General features: G+C 39.2%; 3 protein-coding genes across 3 annotated transcripts in view; 1 reads left to right on the top strand and 2 right to left on the bottom strand.

The window, feature by feature from the left end:
* The window catches only part of LOC131346662 (receptor tyrosine-protein kinase erbB-4-like), a 94081-nt gene extending 85932 nt beyond the window's left edge, over nt 1–8149 (bottom strand). Inside the window, exon 1 of the mRNA XM_058380217.1 lies at nt 7799–8149. Coding sequence (XP_058236200.1) covers nt 7799–7886 — 88 coding nt within the window. The 5' untranslated portion in view covers nt 7887–8149. The remainder of the gene's footprint in view (nt 1–7798) is intronic.
* Nucleotides 8150–12800: 4651 nt separating this feature from the next.
* Nucleotides 12801–21046, bottom strand: ube2f (ubiquitin-conjugating enzyme E2F (putative)). Its single transcript, XM_058380251.1, has 10 exons — nt 20786–21046; nt 19706–19838; nt 18568–18597; nt 16013–16078; nt 15763–15830; nt 15604–15674; nt 15414–15471; nt 14386–14418; nt 14040–14102; nt 12801–13441 (listed from the first exon to the last, which is right to left on the bottom strand). Exons 2-10 carry the CDS (start codon nt 19821–19823, stop codon nt 13391–13393), a joined length of 558 nt encoding a protein of 185 aa, XP_058236234.1. The 5' UTR covers nt 19824–19838; nt 20786–21046; the 3' UTR covers nt 12801–13390.
* Nucleotides 21047–22743: 1697 nt separating this feature from the next.
* Nucleotides 22744–24399, top strand: LOC131346677 (cell surface glycoprotein 1-like). The gene is made up of 3 exons (XM_058380249.1): nt 22744–23552; nt 23836–24156; nt 24273–24399. The coding sequence occupies exon 1, from the start codon at nt 22793–22795 to the stop codon at nt 23504–23506; it is 714 nt and encodes a 237-aa protein (XP_058236232.1). The 5' UTR covers nt 22744–22792; the 3' UTR covers nt 23507–23552; nt 23836–24156; nt 24273–24399.
* The last annotated feature ends 691 nt before the right edge of the window (nt 24400–25090 follow it).

Genomic DNA, 25090 nt, shown 5'->3' with positions numbered 1-25090 from the left:
CTTAAACTCCACCAGGTACAAGTTTCGGAATATTCAGTACTTTAAAGTCCGATTTTCGCTCCGGAAACAAGATGTTCTCGCAACATTCCCGAAATGAGTACAGCAACATTTTAGGGAAATAAAAATAAATAAATATATATATAAATATAAATAAATCAAATTTTCAGGACCTTGAACAGCTTGAACGTTCGAGGAAGGAGAAGTTCTGCGAGGATGGAACCATTTGCACATAGTCCAGGCTGTCATGCACTCGGAAATCATTATTTTAAAAGTTTTATTTATTTAAAGTTTTTGCATTCGGGTGAAATTTCTAGCACGATAAAAATGCATGATGATAAAAATGCCGCACTGCGCTTATATATATTGGCACCTGTAAATAAATAGGTGTTACTGACAGCTCCTCACTTATAGCCATAAATAATACATTAACTCCAGTGTTTTCTTTATATTTTCTTACATGGCTGATCTTTTCGACCTACCACGAGTGAAGTCATCCTCAGGGGAACATAAGGGTAAATGTCCAATCTAACCCATAACCTATTGATTTATGGTCAAAGCTCTCAAGGTTGGGATCAACTGGCATGTGTGTGTGTGTTGGAGGGATTTCAATCTGCTGCTCCACATCTTCTCATAAAGAATTCTTTCCTCGTTTCTGTACTTGCACACTGCAAGTGTATGTACACTGTGCAAGAAAAAAAAAACACCCACAAATCGGTGGATATTAATAATTTAGACACGAAGAAGGAATATGTTTTGACCTGGAGAATAAGAAGAGCAGATAAAGCCTGAGATTTCTGATCTCAGACAAAAATTTCTAGATACTACCACAGTCAAAGGGCTAATTGGCTAGCATGTTTGCCAAAAGCAGTGAACAGCTGGCATTGCTAGCTAACCTTAATTAAAGGTTTAACGACTTTTTTTTATTTTTTATCAGCCATCTGTCGAAAGAAAATACACAGTAATGCTATTTCACAGTATAAACAGAGCCCAAGTCGGTGTCCTGGTCAGCCGTGTTGTGAGTCACTAAACCCAGCTAGCCCAAGCCCTAGGACAAAGTACCATATGGGCTCAAACAACAGATGACCTGGCGCAGATAGATGAAAAATCACTGCCATGTAAAAATAAGTACAGAGTGAAGCAGACAGTTGGCATCCAATAAACCGGGCCAGATACGCCAAATAACACCATCTGAGCATTTGGTGCCATTTTAAAACCATTGAAGGGAGATTTTATTTATTACACGCGACTCAAAGATCCAGTGTTGGACACCTGGAGTCCTGAAGATATTGACTACAGCCTTATGAAATCGGCAGTGTGCGCAGCCCTGCCCCCTACAGCAAGAAACAATATCCATTTGTATTCAAATGACGTGTGTGAGTGTGTACTCTGCATGGAATTTTTAGCGTGTGATAGAAACCTGACTTGTGGGCACCAAACTCCATGCTGATTTTCTACATGCTCACATGTTGATAAATTTCCAATTAAGTGCATACACAGCTGATTTACATTTAGCCACGCCCACAAAACTCTGTAAAAACCAAAGCGTTAAATCTTCCAGTAATGTAGCTTAGCCTACTGGGATATTCATAGGGTGCCATTACTTTTGTCCAGATTGAAAATCTATGCATGATTTGATATAGCATTGCAGCAACTCATTCAAAGGTGATAGTTTGCTCGTAAAAGCAAAACAGATGTTTTTCCGAACTAACCAGATTTCCATGAATAGCACAATTCTTATGACAATTTTTCATATTCTGTTAGCAATTCTGTTCCAGTCCAATATATCATCACTGTATTGCCTTTAAACCAATATTAAACTGCACGGAAAGAAAATACACACACACACACATACACATAAGGTCTTGAGAACACATTTAACCATCAGTGCTTTCATTTCCAATAAAACTTCATCCCCCAATGAGGGTTTATTGGAAATGAAAGCGCGGAAAGAAAATGAGGTCTGACAGCAGAGTGTTAGTGCTTAGATGTGGGTGATGGTGTAAGTGGATAAAGCCCATGGTGCACTTCATTTCTTTTCACAGAAACTTCCAGAGAAATGGAAAAGACATTACTGCATTACTGGGCGACAGAGATGGAACCTGCGTAAGTAATTGTACTTTGTTACTTCTACTTAGTTTGGTTAAATTTGTACTGTCAGAAACACACACACACACACATATTAGGTTGTCTTAACGATGAAAATTCTAACCTTCATATCGTTCCTAGGTCTCATCTAGCTTGGAAGCAATCCAGCGTCAGTACCCTGGTGCTCCACCTTGCCAGGAGCGATGATGAGTCCTCATCAAGGAAGATGCTCGATGTGCTATACAGGGATGTGTAGGTGTGTGTGTGTATGAATAATTCTAATAAGCTGTTTAATCTCTGTATCTCTACCATAAGCACAGTGTCCTCGTGCAAAAATCACGGAGTGTTGCACCAACAACAACCAAACGGTATTATGTTATATGTGCAAAATCAGATTTGTGTATCAATATGCATTTATATCTCATGTAGATCGGTCAGAAAGTGTTGACCTAATTCCCTCGTACCAAACACCTAATGCCCTGACACCTGATTCCCTGACATCTGACTCACTGACACCTGATTCCCTGATACCAAACACATGACTCCCTTGACACCTGATTCTCTGACACCTGACACCTGATTCCCTGACATCTGACTCCCCGACACAGGATTCCCTGATACCTGACACTTGATCCCCTGATTCCTGATACCCTGACACCTGATTCCCTGACATCTGACTCCCTGACACAGGATTCCCTGATACCTGATTCCCTGACATTTGACTCATTGAAACCTGATTCCCTAATACTTGACAACTGATTCTGTGACATCTGACTCCTTTACATCTGATTTCCTGATACCTGACACTTGATTCCCAAATATCTGATTCCCTGACATCTGACTCCTTGACACCTGATTCCATGACACCTAATTCCCTGACATCTGGCTCCTTGACACCCAACTCCCTGATAGCTGACACATGATTCGCTAATACCTGATTCCTTGATGTCTGTCTCCCTGACCCCTGATTCCCTGACATTTAACACTAGATTCTCTGATACCTGATTCCCTGACATCTGATTTTATTTTGATTGACTTATTTTGAACACAGTGCTGTGCCAACGTTGACTGTGAGGAAACATCTGTCTATCATTTGTGGAAGGAGTCTCCAGTGTCCGTGCTTACAACCATTTGTTAGAGAAGGTAGTTTGCAAATGGTTGAACACAAGACCTTGCTGGATTTCTGTAGAGTTTTGTGTTTACCACATTATTGACTTCTTGCCATTTTAATTCGCAGTGTGACTACCAGGAATATTTGCAAATCAATCAACAAGGTCCATAAATAATCATAATGCTAAATCATGTGTACATAATGCTAGAGAGGACAAAGCTAAAGTCAACAGGAAGGCAGGAGTACAGATTCCTTTAGGGAACCTTTAGGGAGAAATGTTGTCATCCCGCTCGGTCAGAAAAGGAAATCGCAGGAGATTTGTCTACTGAGAGGAATTGCAAGTAGAGAAGACAAACCCTCCCTCCAGCCAAAAAACAACAGCGCATTATATTTCCGCCGGGAAGGCTTTGGGATTCAGCTCCCTGCTCGCTACAGACACAGAAACCTTCCAGCTAGCCTGTTAGTTAGTAGACTGGTACATGTATATAAGCCATGAACAGCACATCATCTCGGAATTTATTAGCAGCTGCCCATCCACAATCAAAAATATGCTAGCAATCTTATAAGACAATGGCAGATGTACTAAAATTGCACTCTGCTGCAGACTGTATCACATCAGATTGTACTGTATTGCAGCCAGTAGGTAAGTGGTTATACACTAGCCTAGTAGCCTAGTAGCAAGTATATATATATATAAGTATAAGTATGTATATATATATATATATATATATATATATATATATATATATATATATATATATATATATATATATACTCATATATATATATATATTTGATATGCATTCAGTTTAAATCCAAGGTTTAAGGAGTTGATGGTTAAATGTCTAGTTTCCCGATTCCTTGACACATGATTCCCTGATACCATGACACCTGATTTATACCTAAATCACTCATTCCCTCACACCTGAATCCCTGATACCTGATTCCCCAATACCTGATTCCCCAATACCTGATTCCCTGAAACCCTGATACCTGATTCCCCGATCCCTGAATCCCTGAATTTCTGTTAAACTGATTCCTTGAATCCCTGTTACCTGATTCACTGATTCTGGATTCCCCGAATCCTTGAATATCTGATGCCTAATTCCTTTAATCCCTGATATCTAATTCGCTGAATTACCTGAATATCTAAAACATGATTCCTTGAATCCCAGATACCCGATTTCCTGATACCTGATTCCCTGAATCCCTGATACCCTCAACCTGAATCTTTGACACCTGATGTATGATCCTCTGAATCCCTGAATATCTGACACCTGATTCCCTAAATCCCTGATATCTGATTCCCTGACACCTGATTCCCTAAATCCCTGAATATCTGATTCCCTGACACCTGATTCCCTAAATCCCTGATATCTGATTCCCTGACACCTGATTCCCTAAATCCCTGAATATCTGACACCTGATTCCCTAAATCCCTGAATATCTGACACCTGATTCCCTAAATCCCTGATATCTGATTCCCTGACACCTGATTCCCTAAATCCCTGAATATTTGACACCTGATTCCAGCACTGACAAGCCCAAAACTCTGGAGTCAATCACCCATACTGGGAATGATCTATATCACAAAATTGATTGAATTTAGCACCCCAGCGTTTCAGTTAATGAGGCAGCCAGTAGATATTGGATTTTGTTTTGAGTCAGAACTAAACAAATCAGCAGCTGAAACTGTAAAGAAGTTCAACACAACTAAAATGATAACTTAAATGTATTTGTCATTTAGCTCGGCAACCACAGAGTAAAGCTAAACATTCCAATTTATACTGGAGCTACTGAGAAAAAGACTTGTAGTGAAGGTAAGAAGCACTCTGGGAGAAAAAAAAATTGAGCTCACGGAGTTTATTCCTGATACTCTTGAGGAACTGCAGAACAAGGGCCACACTCTCAGAAGGTCAGGTCAGCTCGACTACAGCGGCTGGTCTTCAGGTGTAATGAAAAAGAGCGAATTTCACGGCGCTTTACACAAGACAGGTCGGAGGGATCGGAGATTCCGAATTTAGCGGCTATTCAAAGGAACAAAAAGGAAGAAAAGCAACACCTCGGTGAATATGTTCAGGAAGAGAGTGCAGACGAGAGACGACACACATGAAGCTCGTTTTAATAGAATGTGATTTAGAAATGTTAGCGCTGGGGAGTTCTCTAATCCGATTGGTCAGAAGCAGCTCTGATATAAGAGCTTGTTCTAATAACGTTTATAGCTGCTATAAGCTAAGCAATAACAAGAACAAACCTGTTCTACAGACAACACTAACTTGGACATTTATGAAGGAGTCTCCAGTGTCATTAAAGATAAACCGTTAAGTTTTGCGACGTTTTCAGGACAGCGAGTGAGTGAGTGTTTATAGCTGCTATAATGTAGGTGAAAAAAAAACTAGCTTTGTTTTTGATTGCACTTTCCAAAACATTCAAACTATTGTTTATGGAAGGAGCCTCCACTGTCATAACAAGCTGCATTTTTCTTTTTAATTTGTATAGCTGCTATAACATGAGTGATGGAGGGATGTTTTAACCTTAAATAAACGTAACTATAAATAGATAAAAAAAATTCCATGTAAACCACGTTGGTGGTTTGTTATGGAATACAAGGAATGAATCTTCAGGATGTACGATACAGGGAACAGGAAGTGGAGTTATGGATACTACTGTCAAAGAACGTTGATTATTTTCCTGTAGCTGCATGTCGCCAATGATTACAACCTTATTAGCCAAAAGAATAACCAAGTAACACTCACAACTTTCCGAATGCCCTCCAGGCTTTAATCCATGTTTAAAACGATTATTATAATTCGATTTTGCCCTGAAGTTGGCTGGCGTTGATTTTCCCTTAAGGAAGAAGTGAATGTCACGTTGCTCTTGGTGAAGGGTCGAACAGTACTGCGGTGATCGAGGCTCGATAACGCCAGTGTTTGCCAAGAGAATGGAGCGAGTTGTGCTTGGAATGTAAAGTAAAAGTTAAGATAACGACAATAGGGTGATACGGGGTGCCATTACATTTGAAAATGCCAGCTATCTCTCGATGCATGAAACCAAGTGCACACGTGAGATTAATGACGTCACCGTTAATCTCCTGTACACTAGCCGTCAAGGAATTTACACTAGAATCGTAAAGCGTCATGCCTGAGACGTCCGATTGACACGTTTTAGTAGTTCGAGAGCGAGGGAAAGTGGAAAAAATGGACTACAGTGACACCTTGTGGACAATCGCACTGAAATTCAGTAAATATTTTACTGCCTATAAATTAGATGAGTAAATTTTAGCAGATTTTGTCCTAGAAGCTCATCACACTCATTAATATCCAATACAAAAGGTTCATTTCAATCAGTTCACACACACAGATATACACACACACGCACACACACACACACACACTGATTCATTATCACACCCACAGAGCACTGAAACACTCTGACCTAAACCACTGGATCAGACAGGAAAGATGTGAGAAATGACGTCTCATTTTTTTTTAATCAAGAAAGTGTGATAACACGCATCATCAGCGTGAAGAAAAAACACAAACCATCTTAAAATCTGCTGCTGTTGCATTATAGATGTATCGAATAAAAGAAAGAAAGAAAGAAAGAAAGAAAGAAAGAAAGAAAGAAAGAAAGAAAGAAAGAAAGAAAGAAAGATGTGATGTTTCCATAAATAAATAAATAAATAAATACAAGCCATGCTACCATCACCACCCAACAACCCATATATAAAAGCGAGATCAAATGTTTATTAAGTAATTTATTGTTAATAAAAGCAAGGAAATGCAACAAAAATAAATAAATAAATAAATAAATAAATAAATAAATAAATAAATAAATAAATAAATAAATAAATAAATAAATAAGAGAAGTAAAGAAAAGAAAACTGGCATGAAGCAAGTGTGTAGTACATGACATCACTGAGAGAAAGAAAGAAAGAAAGAAAGAAAGAAAGAAAGAAAGAAAGAAAGAAAGAAAGAAAGAAAAATGTAAATAATAATAATAATAATAATAATAATAATAATAATAATAATAATAATAATAATAATAATAAATTAAATGGCGATAGTTCGAGTTCTAAAAATCTAATTCCATCCAACATAATTAAAAATAAATGTAAAGAAGAATGATAAACAAACATTACGTGTTGTTTGGAATGGCTAGTGATCTGCCAGCAGCATGTGTTGCACTGCACACTGCCTTCACGCGACATGTTAGAAACTTCTGCATGGAATTCAACACCGCTCTGCATGCACGAGGTGTCCTGAAGTTCATCAGGGATGTACCGGTGTGACACCGGGGACCGACTCGATACTGTCCTAACACGCCACAGTGCTGCACCCGAGACACTGACGTATTGTTTCCTTGTCTGATAAAACACAGCGCGCGCAGTGAAAAGCACGAGGATCGTATGTTCAATCAAAACCAATGCATTCTATTAACAATTCATTCAAATGAGTCGTTTGATCTCATTTAGATTCTCTGATGATCTGTGAATCTTTCACGGTAAAATCCTGAGCCGGAAGTCCCTGTAAACTTCATCAGAGGTGCACAAAACATATAGAAATCAGAGGTTGAAGGCGCGCGCCTGTGTGTCTGTGTTACCTGTGTGCGCGGCGCTCGCGCGGAGGGAAAAGAGCGCGAGGAGCAGGAAGCAGCGCGGTAAGAGCGCGAGCTCCATCTGGTCATCCATCCTCTCCGTCCGCTCACATGGTCCCTCTAAATCCCATGTTCAGTCAGCTCACACTCCGCCTCTCCCTCCTTTCTTTTCTGTTTGTTTTTGCTTTTTCACTTCTGTCTAAAGTCGGTGTTTAAACACACACACACACTCACACACTCACACACACACACAGACAAAACCGAAAACACTGCACCGTTTCTTCTCCAGAGTGCGGAGCTGCGCGCGCGGACCATCACATCATCATCATCCTCATCATCATCATCATCCTCATCATCATCATCGCTCTCTACTGAACTCAGCACCGCTTTAACCCCGCCCACACAGTCCCGAGATTGGACACAAGGGGCGGGTTCAACGTTGGAAACCACGCCCATGTAGGATCATAAACCACGCCCAAAATGCATATATTAATTTATTCATTTGCTTTTAAACACTTTTTGTTATTTTGTTTTGGGTGGATTTTGTTGGTTTTTTTAGTAAATACCACCGCTTTCCTATTTTTTTTTTTTTTTTTTTTAAATTTAAAAAATATATAAATTTGAACTGACCATAACGTTATGTGTTTGTTTGTTTGTTTGTTCGTTTACATGTGCGATTTATTGTGATTCTGAATATTTTGTTTGTTCACTTGGGTTCACTTTAAATTAAATGAGTTGGGAAATATCATTTCTTTAATATTTAATGTTTGTTTATATGTGATACCCAACAGAAAAACAACATACCCATGACTCTGTTGACTGATTTGTTTATTTATTTGTTTGTTTATTTATTTATTGTTTTTTTAATAAATAGTGTATTATCTGATTGATTGATTGATTGACTGATTAATTGATTTACATTTGATGCAACTCCTGAATATTGTCAGATACACTATTACAATATTAGCTCTCAGCTCACTCTACCTTTGACCTTGTTTGTTTGTTTGTTTGTTTGTTTGTTTGTTTGTTTCCATTAAATACAATTCAGATTTTAGAGCTTTGAGTCTTGTCCAATGCCAGGACTCAAGTACCATGAAATTATTTATTTGTTTGTTTCCATTTAATACAAATTGAATTTCATCCAAATATGCAAATAATGACTCTCTTCCAGCTTTGTTTGTTTGTGTGTTTTGTTTGTTTGTGTTGTTTTATTTTAAGGAAATGTGCTTACTATATATATATATATATATATATATATATATATATATATATATATATATATATATATATATTATTATTATTATTATTTACCTTAAATACAATCCAGAATTTTTTCAAGAACTACAATGAAATGCATTATTTATTCTTTTGTTTGTTTGTTTTGTTTGTGTTGTTTTATTTACATTTGATTAAAAAAAATCTAATTTCACCCAAATATGCAAATAATGACCCTTTTCCAGCTTGTTTGTTTGTTTTGGTTTATTTTTATGGAAATTGATGACTATTTACTATATATATATATATATATATATATATATATATATATATATATATATATATATATATATATATTATTTATCTTTAACAATCAAGAATTTTTTTAAGAATTACAATAAAATTTATTTATTCCTTTGTTTATTTGTTTGTAACTGCATTTCTAAGTTTTCTTCTTTTTCCAATTTTTATTTTATTTCAATTTTATCAATTTTCTTTTTGAATTTTTTCTCTTTTTTTTTTTTTTTTTTTTAAATTGTTCGAGTGAAAGATCCAGAGTGAAGTCAGCAAAAAGTTTCTGCCTACCAGCTGAATCTACACTCTCACCTCTCCTCATATCACATCTCTATGTGGATGTTAGCCGGTTTATTACTGAAATATTTATTAATAATTATCCTGCAATGAACAAAAACACAGAAATAAATAGCTGCACTTCTCTGACAGAGACATTCTGCTCTGGATTATTGGATTATTGTTGAAGGAGACTGCAGTAAAATAATGCAGCAGTGACTGCTGTCTGGAGAATAGCAGCTGATTTCCAGGTGAACAGCGCCATCTAGCGTGTGTGCGTGTAAAAAAAGTGTACTTTTTTTCTTTTTTAAAAATATTTAATACAAACATTTTCTCAAAAAAAAAAAAATAAATAATGTAGCTAAAAGGTTTAGTTAATATTATTTAATAATGTAAATTCATCTGATACTCTGGAATTAATGAAGTGAATGTTAATAAATAAATAAATAAATAAATAAATAAATAAATTTTGTAAATAAATAAATAATAATAATAATAAAGTAAATAAAAAATAATATTCAACATTTAAACTTTTAACAGATAAATTATTATTATTGTTGTTGTTGCATAGATACCATAATAATGACATTTTAAACATTTCAAATAAAATTCTGTCTAATTTTATAGGTTCAAAAAACTGTACTATATAATGTATTTCCTGGATGTTAGTGAAACTGGTTGTTTTATTTATTTATTGGTATGTTTATAATACACATTAATTAAGTAACATAATTAAGGTCTAATTAGTTAAATTAATGTATTAATCTCACCTCCTCTGCCACTTCCTTCTCTTCTTCCTCTTCCACCCTTTTATTTCAGTTTTTTAATTTCCTGCCTGGCGGAGGAATTCAGTGACGGTTGTTTCGGCGTGTTCAAGGGCGGAGGACTATTACCAGTAGCGGGCAGTCGTGTCTTCAGTCCACTCAGACATCTGACCTCTGATGGGAGGAATGATGTCTTGATTAAGGCTGTTGTACCAGGCTTAGTCAGAGCGTGAGCTGCTCTACAACTGATCACATAGCTTCCTGTATTGGCCAGTGGATTGGTCATAGTACAGGGTCCATTGACAAACTAGAACACTGTTGTTTAAAATATATACCAAGTGCTACTACAATCTATAAATAACACAAAGGTTAACATGTAATCAGCAACTTTGCTAGTTAGCTCGGAGCAGGAGTATGAATTAACAGAAGATAGCTAGCTAAAGAACCTAACAAGCTAGGTAATAAGTTCGTATGCGTAGTTCCAGAATATTCCGTAAGTGTGGAGGTATCAGGACCGGTCTATTGTAAATGGTGAGAAAATATAAAGATGTAAAAATGTCATTTGACATATTGTTTGTAATATTTCGAAAAATGTGTAGCATGTGCACAGCACCCCCTGAAGGCCAGTCTGACATACTGCTGCAAATAAAAAGGGTTCTGAAATGTTTGGGTTATTACAGGATCCAGCAAATTGAGCTCCAGATGTTTGATGTGTTCTGAGGATCAGGGGCGTGTCACTGCTGACAACTTCTCTACCTCTGTCTCTATCCATCTCTCCTGCTTTCTCTCCATCACATCCAGATCTTCATCTCCATACACTACTTCTCTCTGTCTCATCTATCTACACTTGTCTAGCTCTCTACTCCTTCTTTCTCTCTGTATCACTTTTTCACCTCTCTCTCTCCATGTGTCTAGCTCTCTACCCCACGTCTCTCTCTCCATCTGTCTAGCTCTCCACCTCACATCTCTCTATCACTTTTTCATCTCTCTCTCTCTGCATCCGTCTAGCTCTCTACCCCATCTCTCTATTACTTTTTCTACTCTCTACCCCACGTCTCTCTCTCCATCTGTCTAGCTCTCCACCTCACATCTCTCTATCACTTTTTCATCTCTCTCTCTCTGCATCCGTCTAGCTCTCTACCCCATCTCTCTATTACTTTTTCTACTCTCTACCCCATGTCTCTCTCTCCATCTCACATCTCTCTATCACTTTTTCATCTCTCTCTATCCCGATCCATCTAGCTCTCTACCCCATCTCTCTATCATTTTTTCTACTCTCTACCCCACGTCTCTCTCCATCTATCTAGCTCTCCACCTCACATCTCTATCGCTTTTTTTTAACTACCTCTCTCTCGCACTCCATGCATCTAGCTCTCTTTTCTCTTTCTCTCCCTACCTTAATTCACTCTCTTAATCTCTAGCTTTCTCCATCTATGTCTCTCTTTATCTCAATTGTCTCTTGATTTCTGTCCATCTCTCCACCTCAATTTTGTCTGTATCTCTCTCTCCCTTAATCCTCACTACATTTCTCGCTGCATGTTTGCCTCGGTCTCTTCAACCCATCTCTCTCTCCATCTCATCCATCTCTTCACCTCAATACACTACTTTTCTCTGTCTCATTTCTCATCTGTCTAGCTCTCTACCCCTTCTCTTTCTCCCACACTTTATCTCTCTCCCAGTCTTTCTCCCCCTCTTGCCAATGTCCTCCTCCTTACCCCAGTTCTCTCCATCAGTCTAGCTCTCCACCTCACATGTCTGTCTGTCTGTCTCTCTCTCAACCCCAGTTCATTCTACATCTCTTTCTACCCCGCTCCTCTTTTCTCTTTTTCTGTCCCCCTCCTTACCCTAAATCACTCTCTCGATCTCTAGCTCTCTCCATCTGTCTCTCTCTCTTCATCTCAATTGTCTCTTGATTTCTGCCCATCTCTCTCCCCCTCCATCCTCACTACATTTCTCGCTGTATCAGTTTGCCTCAGTCTCTTCAGCCCCCCCCCTCCATCACATCCATCTCTTCATCTCTATACACTTCTCTCTGTCTCATCTCTCTACATTTCAATTGTCTCTTGATTTCTGTCCATTTTTCATTTCTCCATCCTCACTACGGTTCTCACTGCATCTCTTTGCCACCCTCCCTCTCTCTAACCCACTCTTTCTGGCTGTCTCTCTCCACCCTACTTATCTCTCTCTTCATCTCACTTCTCTTGATCTCTGTCCATCTCTCCACCCCACTTCTCTCTCTTCATCCTCACTCCAGTTCTGTCTGCATGTGTTTGCGTCTCTCTCCTCTCTCTCTCTCTCTCTCTCTCTCTCAGCACACTTATACATCTAATAATACACATTCTTACCTCTTGAAATGAAATGAATTCTAAATTAAGAAATATAAACAGACCCAAAGAAACTGTGAAGGAAAAAAAAAGAGCCCACAGAAAACCCACAGATCATGAATGGAACAGAAATAAAATACACATGGCAGAGTTTAAACAGTCTCTTTACTCAGAGAATCGGGGGAATTGGGGAGTGCGGCTTAATATATCGTGCACAGATCAAGCAAACGTGAGACTCCGGACGTGTCGTAGCATAGTTTTCCTTGTAAAATGAGGGAGCGGTCGTGGCAATTACTAAAATAACACAAAAATAACAAGGGAAAGAAAAGAAGAAATCAGCGCGTGCAGGTTGTTATTAGTAGCGTGAGATCACGTGGGACAGAGAGTGCTCGTCTTTTAATGATTGCCTTGAATAATTTTTATTATTATCATAATTATTATTAGTTATTATTCTTCTCATCTCATTAGCTGTAGATGATGCAGAACCAGCTGTGGCAGCGATTGTGGGCTTCCGCAAATCAGCCCTGAGCGATAATTAAAAAGGAAATAGGAATCTCAAATACCCTCCCACGTCATCCCCCACCCCCACCCCTTTTTTTAAGTTCATGCTGAAGATTTGAGATCCACGGAATCCTTCTCTCGTCTTCCCGTTGTGTGAATGCTGCGGGAGTCTCAGCTCGTGGGTCTCGGGGTCGGAACTGTGAGCGGTTCGTACGGCATGCGCATCATCTTGCATAGTTTTTGATGAAGTCCTGCACTTTGCACCTGAAGTCGTCCTGGGAGAGAAATATCAGGATGCGGGAATGCTTATTTTAGGTCGGGTTCACAAGAATATGGTGTTTTGCTCACTTTGTCTGATATTGTACTTTGTTTACATAACTGAAAGCGAGTATACACCGATCAGCCATAACATTATGACCAGCTGCCTAATATTGTGTTTGCACGTTTGCTGCCAAAACAGCCCTGACCCGTCGAGTCATAGACTCCACTAGATCCCTGAATGTGAGCTGTGGTATCTGGCACCAAGAGGTTAGCAGCAGATCAGGATCATTTTGATAGATACTGACCACTGCAGACCGGGAACACCCCACAAGAGCTGCAGTTTTGGAGATGCTCTGATCCAGTGGTCTAGCCATCACAATTTGGCCCTTCGTCAAACTCGCCCAAATCCTTACGCTTGTCCATTTTTCCCGCTTCTAACACATCAACTTTGAGGACAAAATGTTCACTTGCTGCCTGATATATCCCACCCACTCCCACCAACACTTATCATGATCATCAGTGTTAATCAATTCACCTATCAATGGTCATAATGTTATATCTGACCGGTGTATATTTCTCATAATCTCATGATTGACACGTTGAAATGTTTACCTTGTCCCGTAAATGATGCTCTGCTGCATCAATATTCAGCGGATCATCAAAGTTAAGAAGATCCTGTGAGAAAGAACAGAATTTTGCACTTACAAAAAAAGTTTTGCACTTACACTTCCATGAACTCATGTGATTGGCTAGTGCTGCTGTGATTGACAGGGGAGACAATGTGGTATGCCCCTCCCGCTTTGCACTAAGCCATCAGGATTAAAAAATTTTTATGATTAATTGATATGCAAGATGATGCAATGCTTACAGAACATAGCTGATTGTTATACAACATGGTGCCACTGATGAAGATCATGACACACCCATACAGAGAAAAGAGAACAAAAGTGACACTTACAGTAAATAGTGAATTCAATCCCCAAACTACATCCTGTGGAAGAAAAGCGTTACAGGTTAGTGCACACAAACACACCATCACCATGTGTCTGTCCTGATTAGGCCGGAAAATGTTTGAGCTGGAAATCTACTTTTATTATAATTATCAGTGCCCTGTTTCTAGCATACTGCATATAGAACATGAGCTTCGGTCTATCTGTGTGTTGAAAATGCAAGAATAGAATTTAAACTAAATGTATATTAAATCTATTATATATATTTTAAGAGACTTATCTACGGTGGCTGAGAAGTGCAAAACTAACAAACTAACAAAAATAACAAATCCAAAAACACAAGCACGATTCAGACAAAGCAGAAAAGCTAGGTATAGTTTACGAGTAGAATTCTTCTCGCTGATTGGACGAGACATCTGTCACTCAAGATACACAGGCAGTAGGAAACTGTGCATCAAACTTTATTTCTTGTACATGTGTGGAGTTCTGCCTTTACTTTAAACCATTTTTTTCGATAGTGCAACTTTTATAGAATAAGTGCCATCTTTTAAAGTAAATAAACAAACATATATATTCATATTTATAAGAATATAATATGGAGTTCTTTCAGCGCTACTTTGAGGAAGGACGTTCATATGGCGTGATTTTGGATAATGATAGCGTATCATGGCATAAAGATTAGTTTACGATCTCTAAAAACACACAAAGAAGGCAGGTATGTGTGGAAGAGCAAACTATTCCAGATTAAAGGATGTAAGGAGCGCTATAAGAGCAGAGCTGTGTTCATACACACACCAATCCACTTTCAACTGCTGTAGCCTGCTGGACTTCCTGTATATCTTGAGTGACCGATGTCTCGTCCAATCAGAAGGAAGAATTCCATTTGCAGACTATACCTACCTTTTCTAGTTTTTGTGTGAATTGTTAGTGTTTTCAGGCTTTTTTTTGCTTTGTTTTGCACTTCTCAGCCGCCATACTTCCTTATCCCTGGACTACTGATACACTAAGATACCGAGTGCTTGAGGGATCGTTGTACCTTTAACGTGCGTGTCGGAGCCCACCCCGTGCCATCGATTGAATGTTCACGCAGTAAGCTACAACAGAGATTAGATCATTTTAGTTACATTTTCTTGACGATCTTGAAATCTAATAAGTATTTTGATTACAATAAATAAAATAAAAATTGTATGACTTTTAAGTATTTAAAAAAAAAAAAAAAAAAAGACCTCAGACAGATTTCCCCCGTCTCTGCAATGTTTGGGTGCCATATTCTTGTCAAGCATTTAACTTTAGGAGGCTGTGACGTTTAAAAACAAATACATAAATTAATACATATATATTTTTTTTTTCTGAAAGCCAAAATATAGACAACTCCAGGTACTTACCACCATGTTATAGGCTTCAGGAACATCTATTTCAAATTGAAACTTTCCTCCCTGATAATATCCTTCATCTGTGGAAAATTCATCAATAACGGAATAACTTATCCACTATGCCATTCAATGTCTAATTTAAGCCATTCTGTACAAGTCAGATAGGAAAAATGCTAACAATGCTAAAAACATCCAAAGGGGTTCAGTAGGCATCAATCAGAAAGAAAGAAAGAAAAAAAAAAAAAAAAAGAGTCCCATTTACCTGGAGAAATGGTGAGCTGAAAGTGATGGAGCTTGTTCACATCAGGAAACAGGACCTTACAGGTATCTATAGCAAGAATAAGACGTTATTTTAGTATCGCGTGGAGTACGGCTGTATGGTGTAGAGAATAAGGAACAAAAATAAATAAATAAGAATTTCTTTGCAGCACTTACATAATGCAAATTACACTATATGAATGGTTAAAGAAGCTGCTTTGGGTGACATGTGGTAAAATTGCATTTCTACATCGTTTTCAGAAACGCCCGAAAGCTAAGGACTGTTTTCGAACCAAGCAATTAGACCTTTGCACCCGTGCAATGGCATGCAACATGTAATGTCAAGCTATTGACATTGAAAATAAACAGTTGTAAACGGTACTAGATTTCCAGAAGAAATCCAGAGCCATGAAAGAGAAAGAAAAAAAATATAGAACAAATGAAAGTGGAAGAGAGAGGAAGAGAAGGAAAAAAATGACACTTTGGAAAAGTCCAAAATTAAAACAGCATACGAGCAAAAAAAAAAAATAAATAATGCAAAAGAAAACAGAAGTTGATTTGAACCGCTGGAACTGAGGGACTTTGAGACCTTACAGGTATCTGCCTAGCTACCTTACAGGAATTGTCTATGTAACCTTCAAATTCTTCTCATTTGTTTTTACACACAGCGATGTACTGGTCCAACAGTCTGGTGGTCAGATGCATCAATAACCAAGGCTACACAAAAATCAAACAGCCCTCTAAAGCTCCTCAGGTGGGACCACCAAGGCACAGGAGGAGTATGAAGCACCAGTTTCTGTTGAGAATACATCAACCTGCTTGAACTGAAGGTAGTCTATCTCACCCTCAGATTCCTCTTATGGGTTCTGAGATATGGCCACATACTGCTCCATTCAGACAGCACTGTGCTCCATTCAGACAGTGTAGAGTTAGCAATGCTGAGACAGTCAAAAGAGAAGTGGTGTCCGAGATGCCAAACAGACTTACCTGTAAGTGTAGTTATCCACAGTGGAACAGAACAGTCTGCTAGGTCAGAAGATGACCCTACCACAGGCCTCACTGTTCTGTGTGTGCATTTGTGCCTTATCAGAATTCAGCTATTAAGCCACAGATTCTTGCTTACGGCCGCAAATTGGTCAGCGATACCCCAGTCTCTAGGTTCTGAATTGTGCAAGCAAATTCCTCCCTAAATGGACAGAATGATTTGCCACCCTCAGTCAAGTCGCCTGCACCTGTAGGTCTGGTCATTCAAAGGTCAGCAAAGTGCAAGTTGAGGACTTGATACTCATCTACATATTGTATACACATCTTTAGGGTCCGCTGCACTGTACATTTACTATAACTAGCCATCCTACAGGGTCTTTTAGACAACAAACTCCACATCTTCACTAAAAACGTAGCTGCAATTGCAATACATCATGGCACTATAGACCGTGTACCACTGGGGGCTTGTAAACTTATCGACTTATCGCTAATACCATTCCTGAGGGAGCTCTTGTCTGCCACTTTAGGGAATCTTCCTCTTTGTGCTGGACTCGCTTTAGGTCTGTCATTATAAGCCCATGCACAAGGTTATATTTGGACTGCCTTTCTACTAGATAATACCTCAGAATAAAAGAGTAAGCAGTAAGCAAAATGTAAGCCATCTTGCATGCATTAGTGACCAGATAACTCAAGTGTGACCCTGAGGTTAAACCATGGATTTCAGGGTCATATCGCGCGGTTTTGGAAACCAGACTTTCTAATTGTCTATCAAGGGAAGAGCTGTATCCAGTACATGCCCTATTCTACTACTGACCAGAGAAAAAGCCACAAGGATCTCCCGTGTCTGAACAAAGGTTGGTCCACTGGGTGGTGATCAACAATACTGTGGCCTGCCTCTAAACAAGGAGTTTTATTATGCTCCAGGAAGTCTGAGCTGCTTTTTCCTGGCTGTCCCCATGCACCTTCTCCAGATTCTATAACACCAGACTTCTCAGTGGTGTGTGCGTTGAGGCTGGGTTTGGCGGTTGCCAGGAGAACGGTACTTGCCTGACTGCATTGTGCCAAGTGTAAAGTTTGGGCTTGGCCCCTTAGTTCCAGTGAAAGGAACTCTTAATACTTACATTTTGAACAATTTCATGCTCCCAGCTTTGTGGGAACAAAGCAAAGGTCCATAAAGACATGGATGAGCGAGTTTGTTGTGGAGGAACTTCACTGGCCTGCACCTCAACCTTTGGGATGAATTTGGAATGAAGTCTCTCTTGATACCAAACGGCATAATTTTATAATGTAAATGAGCAACCTGTAAAATACCTGCTTTGTGATTAGTTTGTTTGTGAAGCACTCCTGGCTATTTGAGGTTATTCCAACCCCTGTATTGTGTTACTTGACTTTCTCTTTTCTTTGTTTGTTTTTGTTCAACTACTAACATAAAAAAAAAAAAAAGAAAAGAAAAAACCTCAGCACATCACCATCGGCTAGATATATAAACCCTGTTCTGCCTTGTTTGTAAATCACTTTGGAGAAAAGCGTCGGGTGAATGAATAAATATAAATGTAAATGAATGGGTTTACTCACTAGGAAGATTTGCCTCGAGGTCTGCAACTTCTGCACACAGAAATCAAGAGAAGCGAAAAGAATTCATTTCAGTCATGTGCAACAAACAGATTCCTGCTCAAATGAAGGGTGTACAAGCTTCTGGGTAAAATCGAGATGATCCTTATAGGTGTTTAAATTAAACACCACTTAGCTGGATCCTGGATAATTGAACAATTGTTGGCATGGCTGATTGTTCTGAGAGTTACTATGTAAGTAGTAATGCTAATAAGGAGACTGCTCATCTTTAGCTGTTATAAATAGAGCTGCTTTTTCTAGCCAACACATGATACACCTGCGCTATAACTCAGACTGACCGAGTTATACGGTTACAACTACTACACACACGATACTCACAATAATAATGATGTTTACTTGTCTATCTTTTAGCATGAGTTACAACGGAATCTTCAGAGCAGAAGTAGCCTGAGTCCGGTGTGTTTACACGCCAGCAGCGACTCAATACCGAAATACAACAGTTTGCTTTACTTTAATTTTAAATAGTGTTAAAGTTAATGCATATGAGAGGAAAATCTCTTCAAGAGACTTATCTGAACTTTTAATGTAGTTTATATTCCTTTAATGTCTTTTATCCACATCTCTTTGTTTTCTTTGTAGTGCGAGAAAAAGTCCATCACTCACTGGCGTCAAAACGGGCCTTACTTTTCTCTCGTTCCTCTTTCTTTCCTTTCCCTTGACCTCATACTTTCCCCCCATATTTTACCTTTCATTTCTTCTTCCTTTTTTTTTTCTTTTCCTGTTTAAAGAAAGTAAAAGAAGGAAAAAGGAAAGACTGAAGAAATGCGAGAAGGAAGGAAAAAAGAGAAATCTCTCATTTCTTCAATCCTTCCTTTTCCCTTCTTTTTCTTTCTTTCAGCCTTTCTTGTCTTTCCATTCATTCATCCCTCCTTTCTTTCTCTCTCTCACTTTCATCTGCCTTTCCTTCTACTCATTTCTCTTCCTTTCTGTCTCCAGCACGTCATAAACCACGGTAATCTTTGCAGGCAGGGAGTTCGACTCCCTGATTCACCTCAAAGTGAATTTAGCCTATGACTGTTTCTTTTAGCGAGACAGAGAGTGGACTTTATTGAGATTTTGGCATGAAGACAGAGGGCAGTACCTTTAATAAGAAGCCTGTCTCGGATGGACACTCGGTGTGGGGCGTCGTTGGAGCCTGACCCCGCTCCGGTCGCCCGCATACCCTCCTCCTTCTTCAGCTTACTCGCCAGCGTCAGCATCGCTGACCCTCACCCCTGGACAGAGAGGATTTACACACTGTGAGGCGCAAGTGATTCTCACTCACACACACACACACACACACACACACACACACACAAAAGTACATTTATCACGTTAACTCATGTCACCTTCATGCACTTAACATCCACATTCCTGTGCTTCTGGATTTCTTTTACTTTTTACTCTCTTTCTCCTTTCTTGTCCTCTTTCTTCCACATTCCACCTGCGTTTGCTTTCTCTCTCTCTCTCTCACTCTCTCTCTCACCCCTTTGTTTCCTTCTTTAGTATTATCCATCTTGTTTCGTTTTCTCTTCTCCCTGTTCTTTCCTTAATTCTCTCCATCTTTCTCCCTTCTTTTGTTTTCTTTACTCACTTCTCATATTTTTTCCTCTCTTTCTCTTCTCTTCTTTATTTCTTGCATCCATCTTTTCTCTTTCTTGCTTGCATGTTCCTCTTTTCTCTGTAGCTCTTCTTTTCTCTTTCTCTTCCCCTTCCTTATTTATCTTTGCCTTATTTCCTTAATTCTTATTATTTTCTCTAATCCTTAATATTTTTCCTCTTTCTTTCCATTTTCCTTTGGTCCCAGTGTCCTCCTTTCTTTCTTACTTCAGATAAAATAGCCTTTAAAGTTCCACTTTGTGAAGTCTTAAGAAAGATTAAGAGAAAGATTAGGAGACTCGTGTGGATGAAGTCAGAATGATGGGGGGGGGAAAGCATTTCAATAATTCTGTGTTGTTGTTTTTTTAACGTTAATGGACATGTTGTCACTTTGACAGCTCGCACCGGTTAGCTTAGCTTCAGCAACAGGACGGGCTTTTCCGTTATTCACTTCCCTTAAAAATCGCCCAGAATAAAACACCCTCTGCATTCAAGACTAAAATGAAGAGGGGGGAAAATAAGCCCGTTATAACACGTTATAACAAGAGTGCTCTCGAGCTGTTAGCTCTCAACGCTAACTTACCTTAGCTACTGTAGCTACCTGCTGCTAATGTCGGAAACAGAGAGGGGAAAGTGTCCGTGTTACACCATAATTCACTCCGCAAATTAATAAACCGGCCAAAGTCACAAAGTCACCATGATAACAGTAAAGACGCTTAAAAATAAATATTCCCTTATTACACAAATAAACGCGAGAGAAAAAAAACACACACAGATTTAACTTAGCAAAACACCTCCGGCAGACGTTAGTAGCGGAAGCGGTGCACCAGGTGCACTGACAATACAATTCCGACTGGAAACAAAAAAACTAAAATCTGTTCCGGTTTTCTCTTCAAACAAGACACACTGGTGTTTTGACTGATTGATTGATTGATTGATTGATTGATTGATTGATTGATTGATTTATTAGATATTTAAAGCATTCGTTTATTGTCTAAAAGTAAGTAAATAAATAATGACTCGTTTAATAAGCGTCGTTTTGAATAAAAATGAACGCACGAGCATTCCGTTTAGAATGTTCCAGAGGTAATACACGAGTGAAGCAGCAGAGGGCAGTGTGGGACTCTGATAAAAAAAAGCTCCAAGATGGCGGCTTTTCTTCAAATCCGATTTGTTTTATTTGTATAAGACTCCTCACAGGTTTCTCAAAGGGTTAAGAATGCTTTCAATTTTTTTTGGTTTGTTTCCTCATGATTTCTTTCTTTCTTGCTTTCTTTTTCTCTCTCCTTTCATCTCTCGTTCTTGCTTTGCCGTTCCTTTCTTTCATCCTTCATTCTTTCTTTATTTCTTTTTTCACTCGCTTTCTGTTTCCTCATATTTTCTTTTCTTTCTTTCTTTCTTTCTTTCTTTCTTTCTTTCTTTCTTTCTACATGTCTCATGTATCATCATCTTCATCATCACTCAGCTGAATTTGTACAGAAATGATTGAGGGTTTGATGATCAACTTGTCTCTCAGTTTTCCATAAATCTGGAAGTCCAGCCTTTGACGGAAAATTCCGGAACGCCAGCGTTCATTATTCCACAGCGACTCGTCTCAACTAAAAGCTAATCCATCAAGCTAGCTTCAGTGTGGACAGTGTGTGTACTGAAGGGTCATGTGACAGTATTAGTAGAACACACACACACACACACACACACACACCGTGTGTTATGCATGAGCACGTTGTCATTACAACAAACAAGTTCCATACATACAGGCAAGAAGATTAGAGCTCAGAGGTCAGTGACAGAAATGTGCTGGGTAAGTGTAGAGGTGAGCAGTGGAGCTCTGAGAGAGAGAGAGGGGGGGGGGGTTGTTTCATCTTGCTTCATTTCTTTCCTGTGTATCGGGGAGCAGTACTGTAACTTCAGCAGGAGTTAACCTTAATTTTAACGCAGAGACACGCCCCTGATACGAAGTAATTTCAATAAGGATGTCATATTACCTCATCCAGCATGGGATGAAGTTTGCAAGCACAAAACCAGTAGACTTCATGAAAGTGGCTATATATTAAGTGCCTTTGAAATGAGGAAAATGTGGGACTACAGGACAGTCATTACAGAGATAAGAGAAGCGTTCAAGGACAGACTTCCTGAGGATGCCAGGTATTATATTCAGGCTAAATATGTTATAGTTCATGAATTTGTTGCTGTTTAGGTTTTTAGCTGAATTTTATTTTTACTTTGTGTTTTTCAGCGTTGAACTTTTGATGCCATGTGGAAACAAATTGGTTTCTCCAAAGTTGCGTGAGGGACAGGAACTGAATGGCTTTATGATTCACAAAGTTTTCAGATCAAAGGCAGTGTACATTAGGCCATCATGCGTTCTTACAGTTCCAGTAAGCCATTAAAAAAGTAATGTAAAGCAGTACTTGCCGTTTGGTTGAAGCATACAAGTTTTGCTTAAGATTCAAATGTTTGTTTTGTTTTAGTTCGAAAGCACTGATTCAGAAGACAGTTGTGTTGAGGTTGACACTACAACATCCAGTCATAATGGTACCACAGAGAATCGCACCAGTGACTATATGACTACAAGGCCAGGGGAAAACTAATGGCATCAAAGCAGCAGGTTTCTCATTGTCCCCTCTTCAGGAGGGCAAGAGCAAGCATATCCACTGCATCCCAGGAAGAATCCAGTGACACCATGACTAGAGGGAACCAGTCCAGTAACACAGTGACCAGAATGAGCCGCCCAACTGCATCACAACAAGCATCCAGTGACACCATGAACAGAGGGAACCAGCCCACTGAATCACAGCAGGCGCCCAGTGACACCATGAACAGAGGGAACCAGCCCACTGAATCACAGCAGGCGCCCAGTGACACCATGAACAGAGGGAACCAGCCCACTGCATCACAGCAGGCGCCCAGTGACACCATGAACAGAGGGAACCAGCCCACTGAATCACAGCAGGCGCCCAGTGACACCATGAACAGAGTGAACCAGCCCACTGCATCACAGCAGGCGCCCAGTGACACCATGAACAGAGGGAACCAGCCCACTGCATCACAGCAGGCGCCCAGTGACACCATGAACAGAGTGAACCAGCCCACTGCATCACAGCAGGCGCCCAGTGACACCATGAACAGAGGGAACCAGCCCACTGAATCACAGCAGGCGCCCAGTGACACCATGAACAGAGGGAACCAGCCCACTGCATCACAGCAGGCACCCAGTGACACCATGAACAGAGGGAACCAGCCCACTGCATCACAGCAAGCATCCACTCCATCTCTGATCTTTCTTCTGATGATGAGGAACTAAACCAGGCTATAATGGCCAGCCTTGAGAGTCATACATAAGTGACTGGGTAATAATGACATTGTTAAATAAGTGAGGTAATTGCAGATATAACTGGTGTAACTTATTACAATTTTGCCTATTGACATGAAGACCAGTCATGTTCCCAACATGCATATGTAGAGGTTATAATAGTAGTTTTAGATACAGTTGGTGCTGTTAATCATGTCATGTTAAAAATGGGATGACCTGTGCCTTTTTATATAGTTATGTATTTATAACACAATGTCCACAAAGTATTCTCTTATCCACATCATAATGTGTTTCATAATGCTTATTTTTCATTTTTCCAGCAACAGGCCATCTGAATTCCAAAACACTATATCAGCACAGGAGATACTGCTCAGTCTTGCATCTCAAACTGACAGCAGCCAAAGATGCAGGTTCAACATCAATAGGTCTTCAGTCCTAGATGGTGCTATTTGGGGAGTTGTCCTACAATCCCAAATACCAGATGTGCATCAAGTTTTCAGATGACTTGGGAATGGATGAAGAGGCTGTGGACCTTGGTGACCCAAGGAGGGAATTTTTACGATTGCTCATGGAGGCCTTGGTGCTGTCACCATTGTTTGAGGGAAGGGACAGCAAATTGAATTTGGCCCTGGACAGTTCTGGTATATGCAATATACTGTATTTGTAATAATTTCTCAAGATTTCCTATTATACCAGCCATAGTGTTGCATGTTTCATTTAATCTTCTGTTTTGTTTTCATGTCTATGTTTTCTCTAGCTTTAAGAGAAGATCGGTATTTTATTGCTGGTCAGGCTATTGCTGTAAGCCTAGTTCATGGCGGTCCTCCACCAGGTTTCATTTCACCAACATTGTACTCTTGTCTAGTTGGTGGCATGTCCTCAGTGAAACATGTCTTGGAAGACATTGCCGATGCTGACCTCTGTGAGAAGGTTAAAAAGGTAAGTATATCATAGTGTGCAAATCTTGACTGCATTTTAAATCATTTTTAGGCCCCACTTTACAAAGGGAGCCATACTTTTTCAGGAAATCATATTGTTGTCTCGAGAGAACTGAAATTTTCACATTCCATATCACTGCAGATCAGTGGTCCTTTGTGAACTTAAGTAATATGGGGTGTCCCACATGCAGAATACAAGCAGAATACTGGACTACTCCAAATATTGTGATGACTCGGAAGTGATTTTAATTATTTTGCAGAAGGAAAGCACATAGTTCATATATATACCCATAGAGATTTTATAATTTCAGATAGCATTTTGGATATTACCATTTTATTCTGTATTGGTGATGATCTTTTCTACCCTAACAATGAATGATTATAAGTCCAATCTGAAACATTTGTTTCTTTTTATGTCTTTTATTTTTATAGATTTAAGGAGGGACTAAAGACTCTTGGTGTTCTAGATGCCATCCAAATGCATCCAGACAGTTTTAGGCCTTTATTGTGCCATGAACCATCTCCACTCACTGCTGAAATGATGGACCACCTTTTCCACATCCGGCTGTCTGAAATGGGAAGCAACAAAAGAAGAGCAGAGGAACTTGTCATACCATTTTGGAGGGATTACCTGCAG

This window comes from Hemibagrus wyckioides, linkage group LG26 (assembly GCF_019097595.1).
Source record: "Hemibagrus wyckioides isolate EC202008001 linkage group LG26, SWU_Hwy_1.0, whole genome shotgun sequence".
NCBI lineage: Eukaryota > Metazoa > Chordata > Actinopteri > Siluriformes > Bagridae > Hemibagrus > Hemibagrus wyckioides.
Note: the sequence above shows the minus strand (reverse complement) of the source record. Positions and strands in the feature narration are given on the sequence as shown.

Excerpts from the sequence above, each read along its gene's own strand:
- ube2f (XM_058380251.1), bottom strand. The coding sequence starts at position 19,823 with ATGCTGACGCTGGCGAGTAAGCTGAAGAAGGAGGAGGGTATGCGGGCG. Across the intron at positions 14,419-15,413 it reads CTCCGACACGCACGTTAAAG|GATGTAGTTTGGGGATTGAA; the intron begins GTACAACGATCC and ends TTTCTTCCACAG. Across the intron at positions 14,103-14,385 it reads GATTGAATTCACTATTTACT|GATCTTCTTAACTTTGATGA; the intron begins GTAAGTGTCACT and ends TCTTTCTCACAG.
- LOC131346677 (XM_058380249.1), top strand. The coding sequence starts at position 22,793 with ATGGCATCAAAGCAGCAGGTTTCTCATTGTCCCCTCTTCAGGAGGGCA.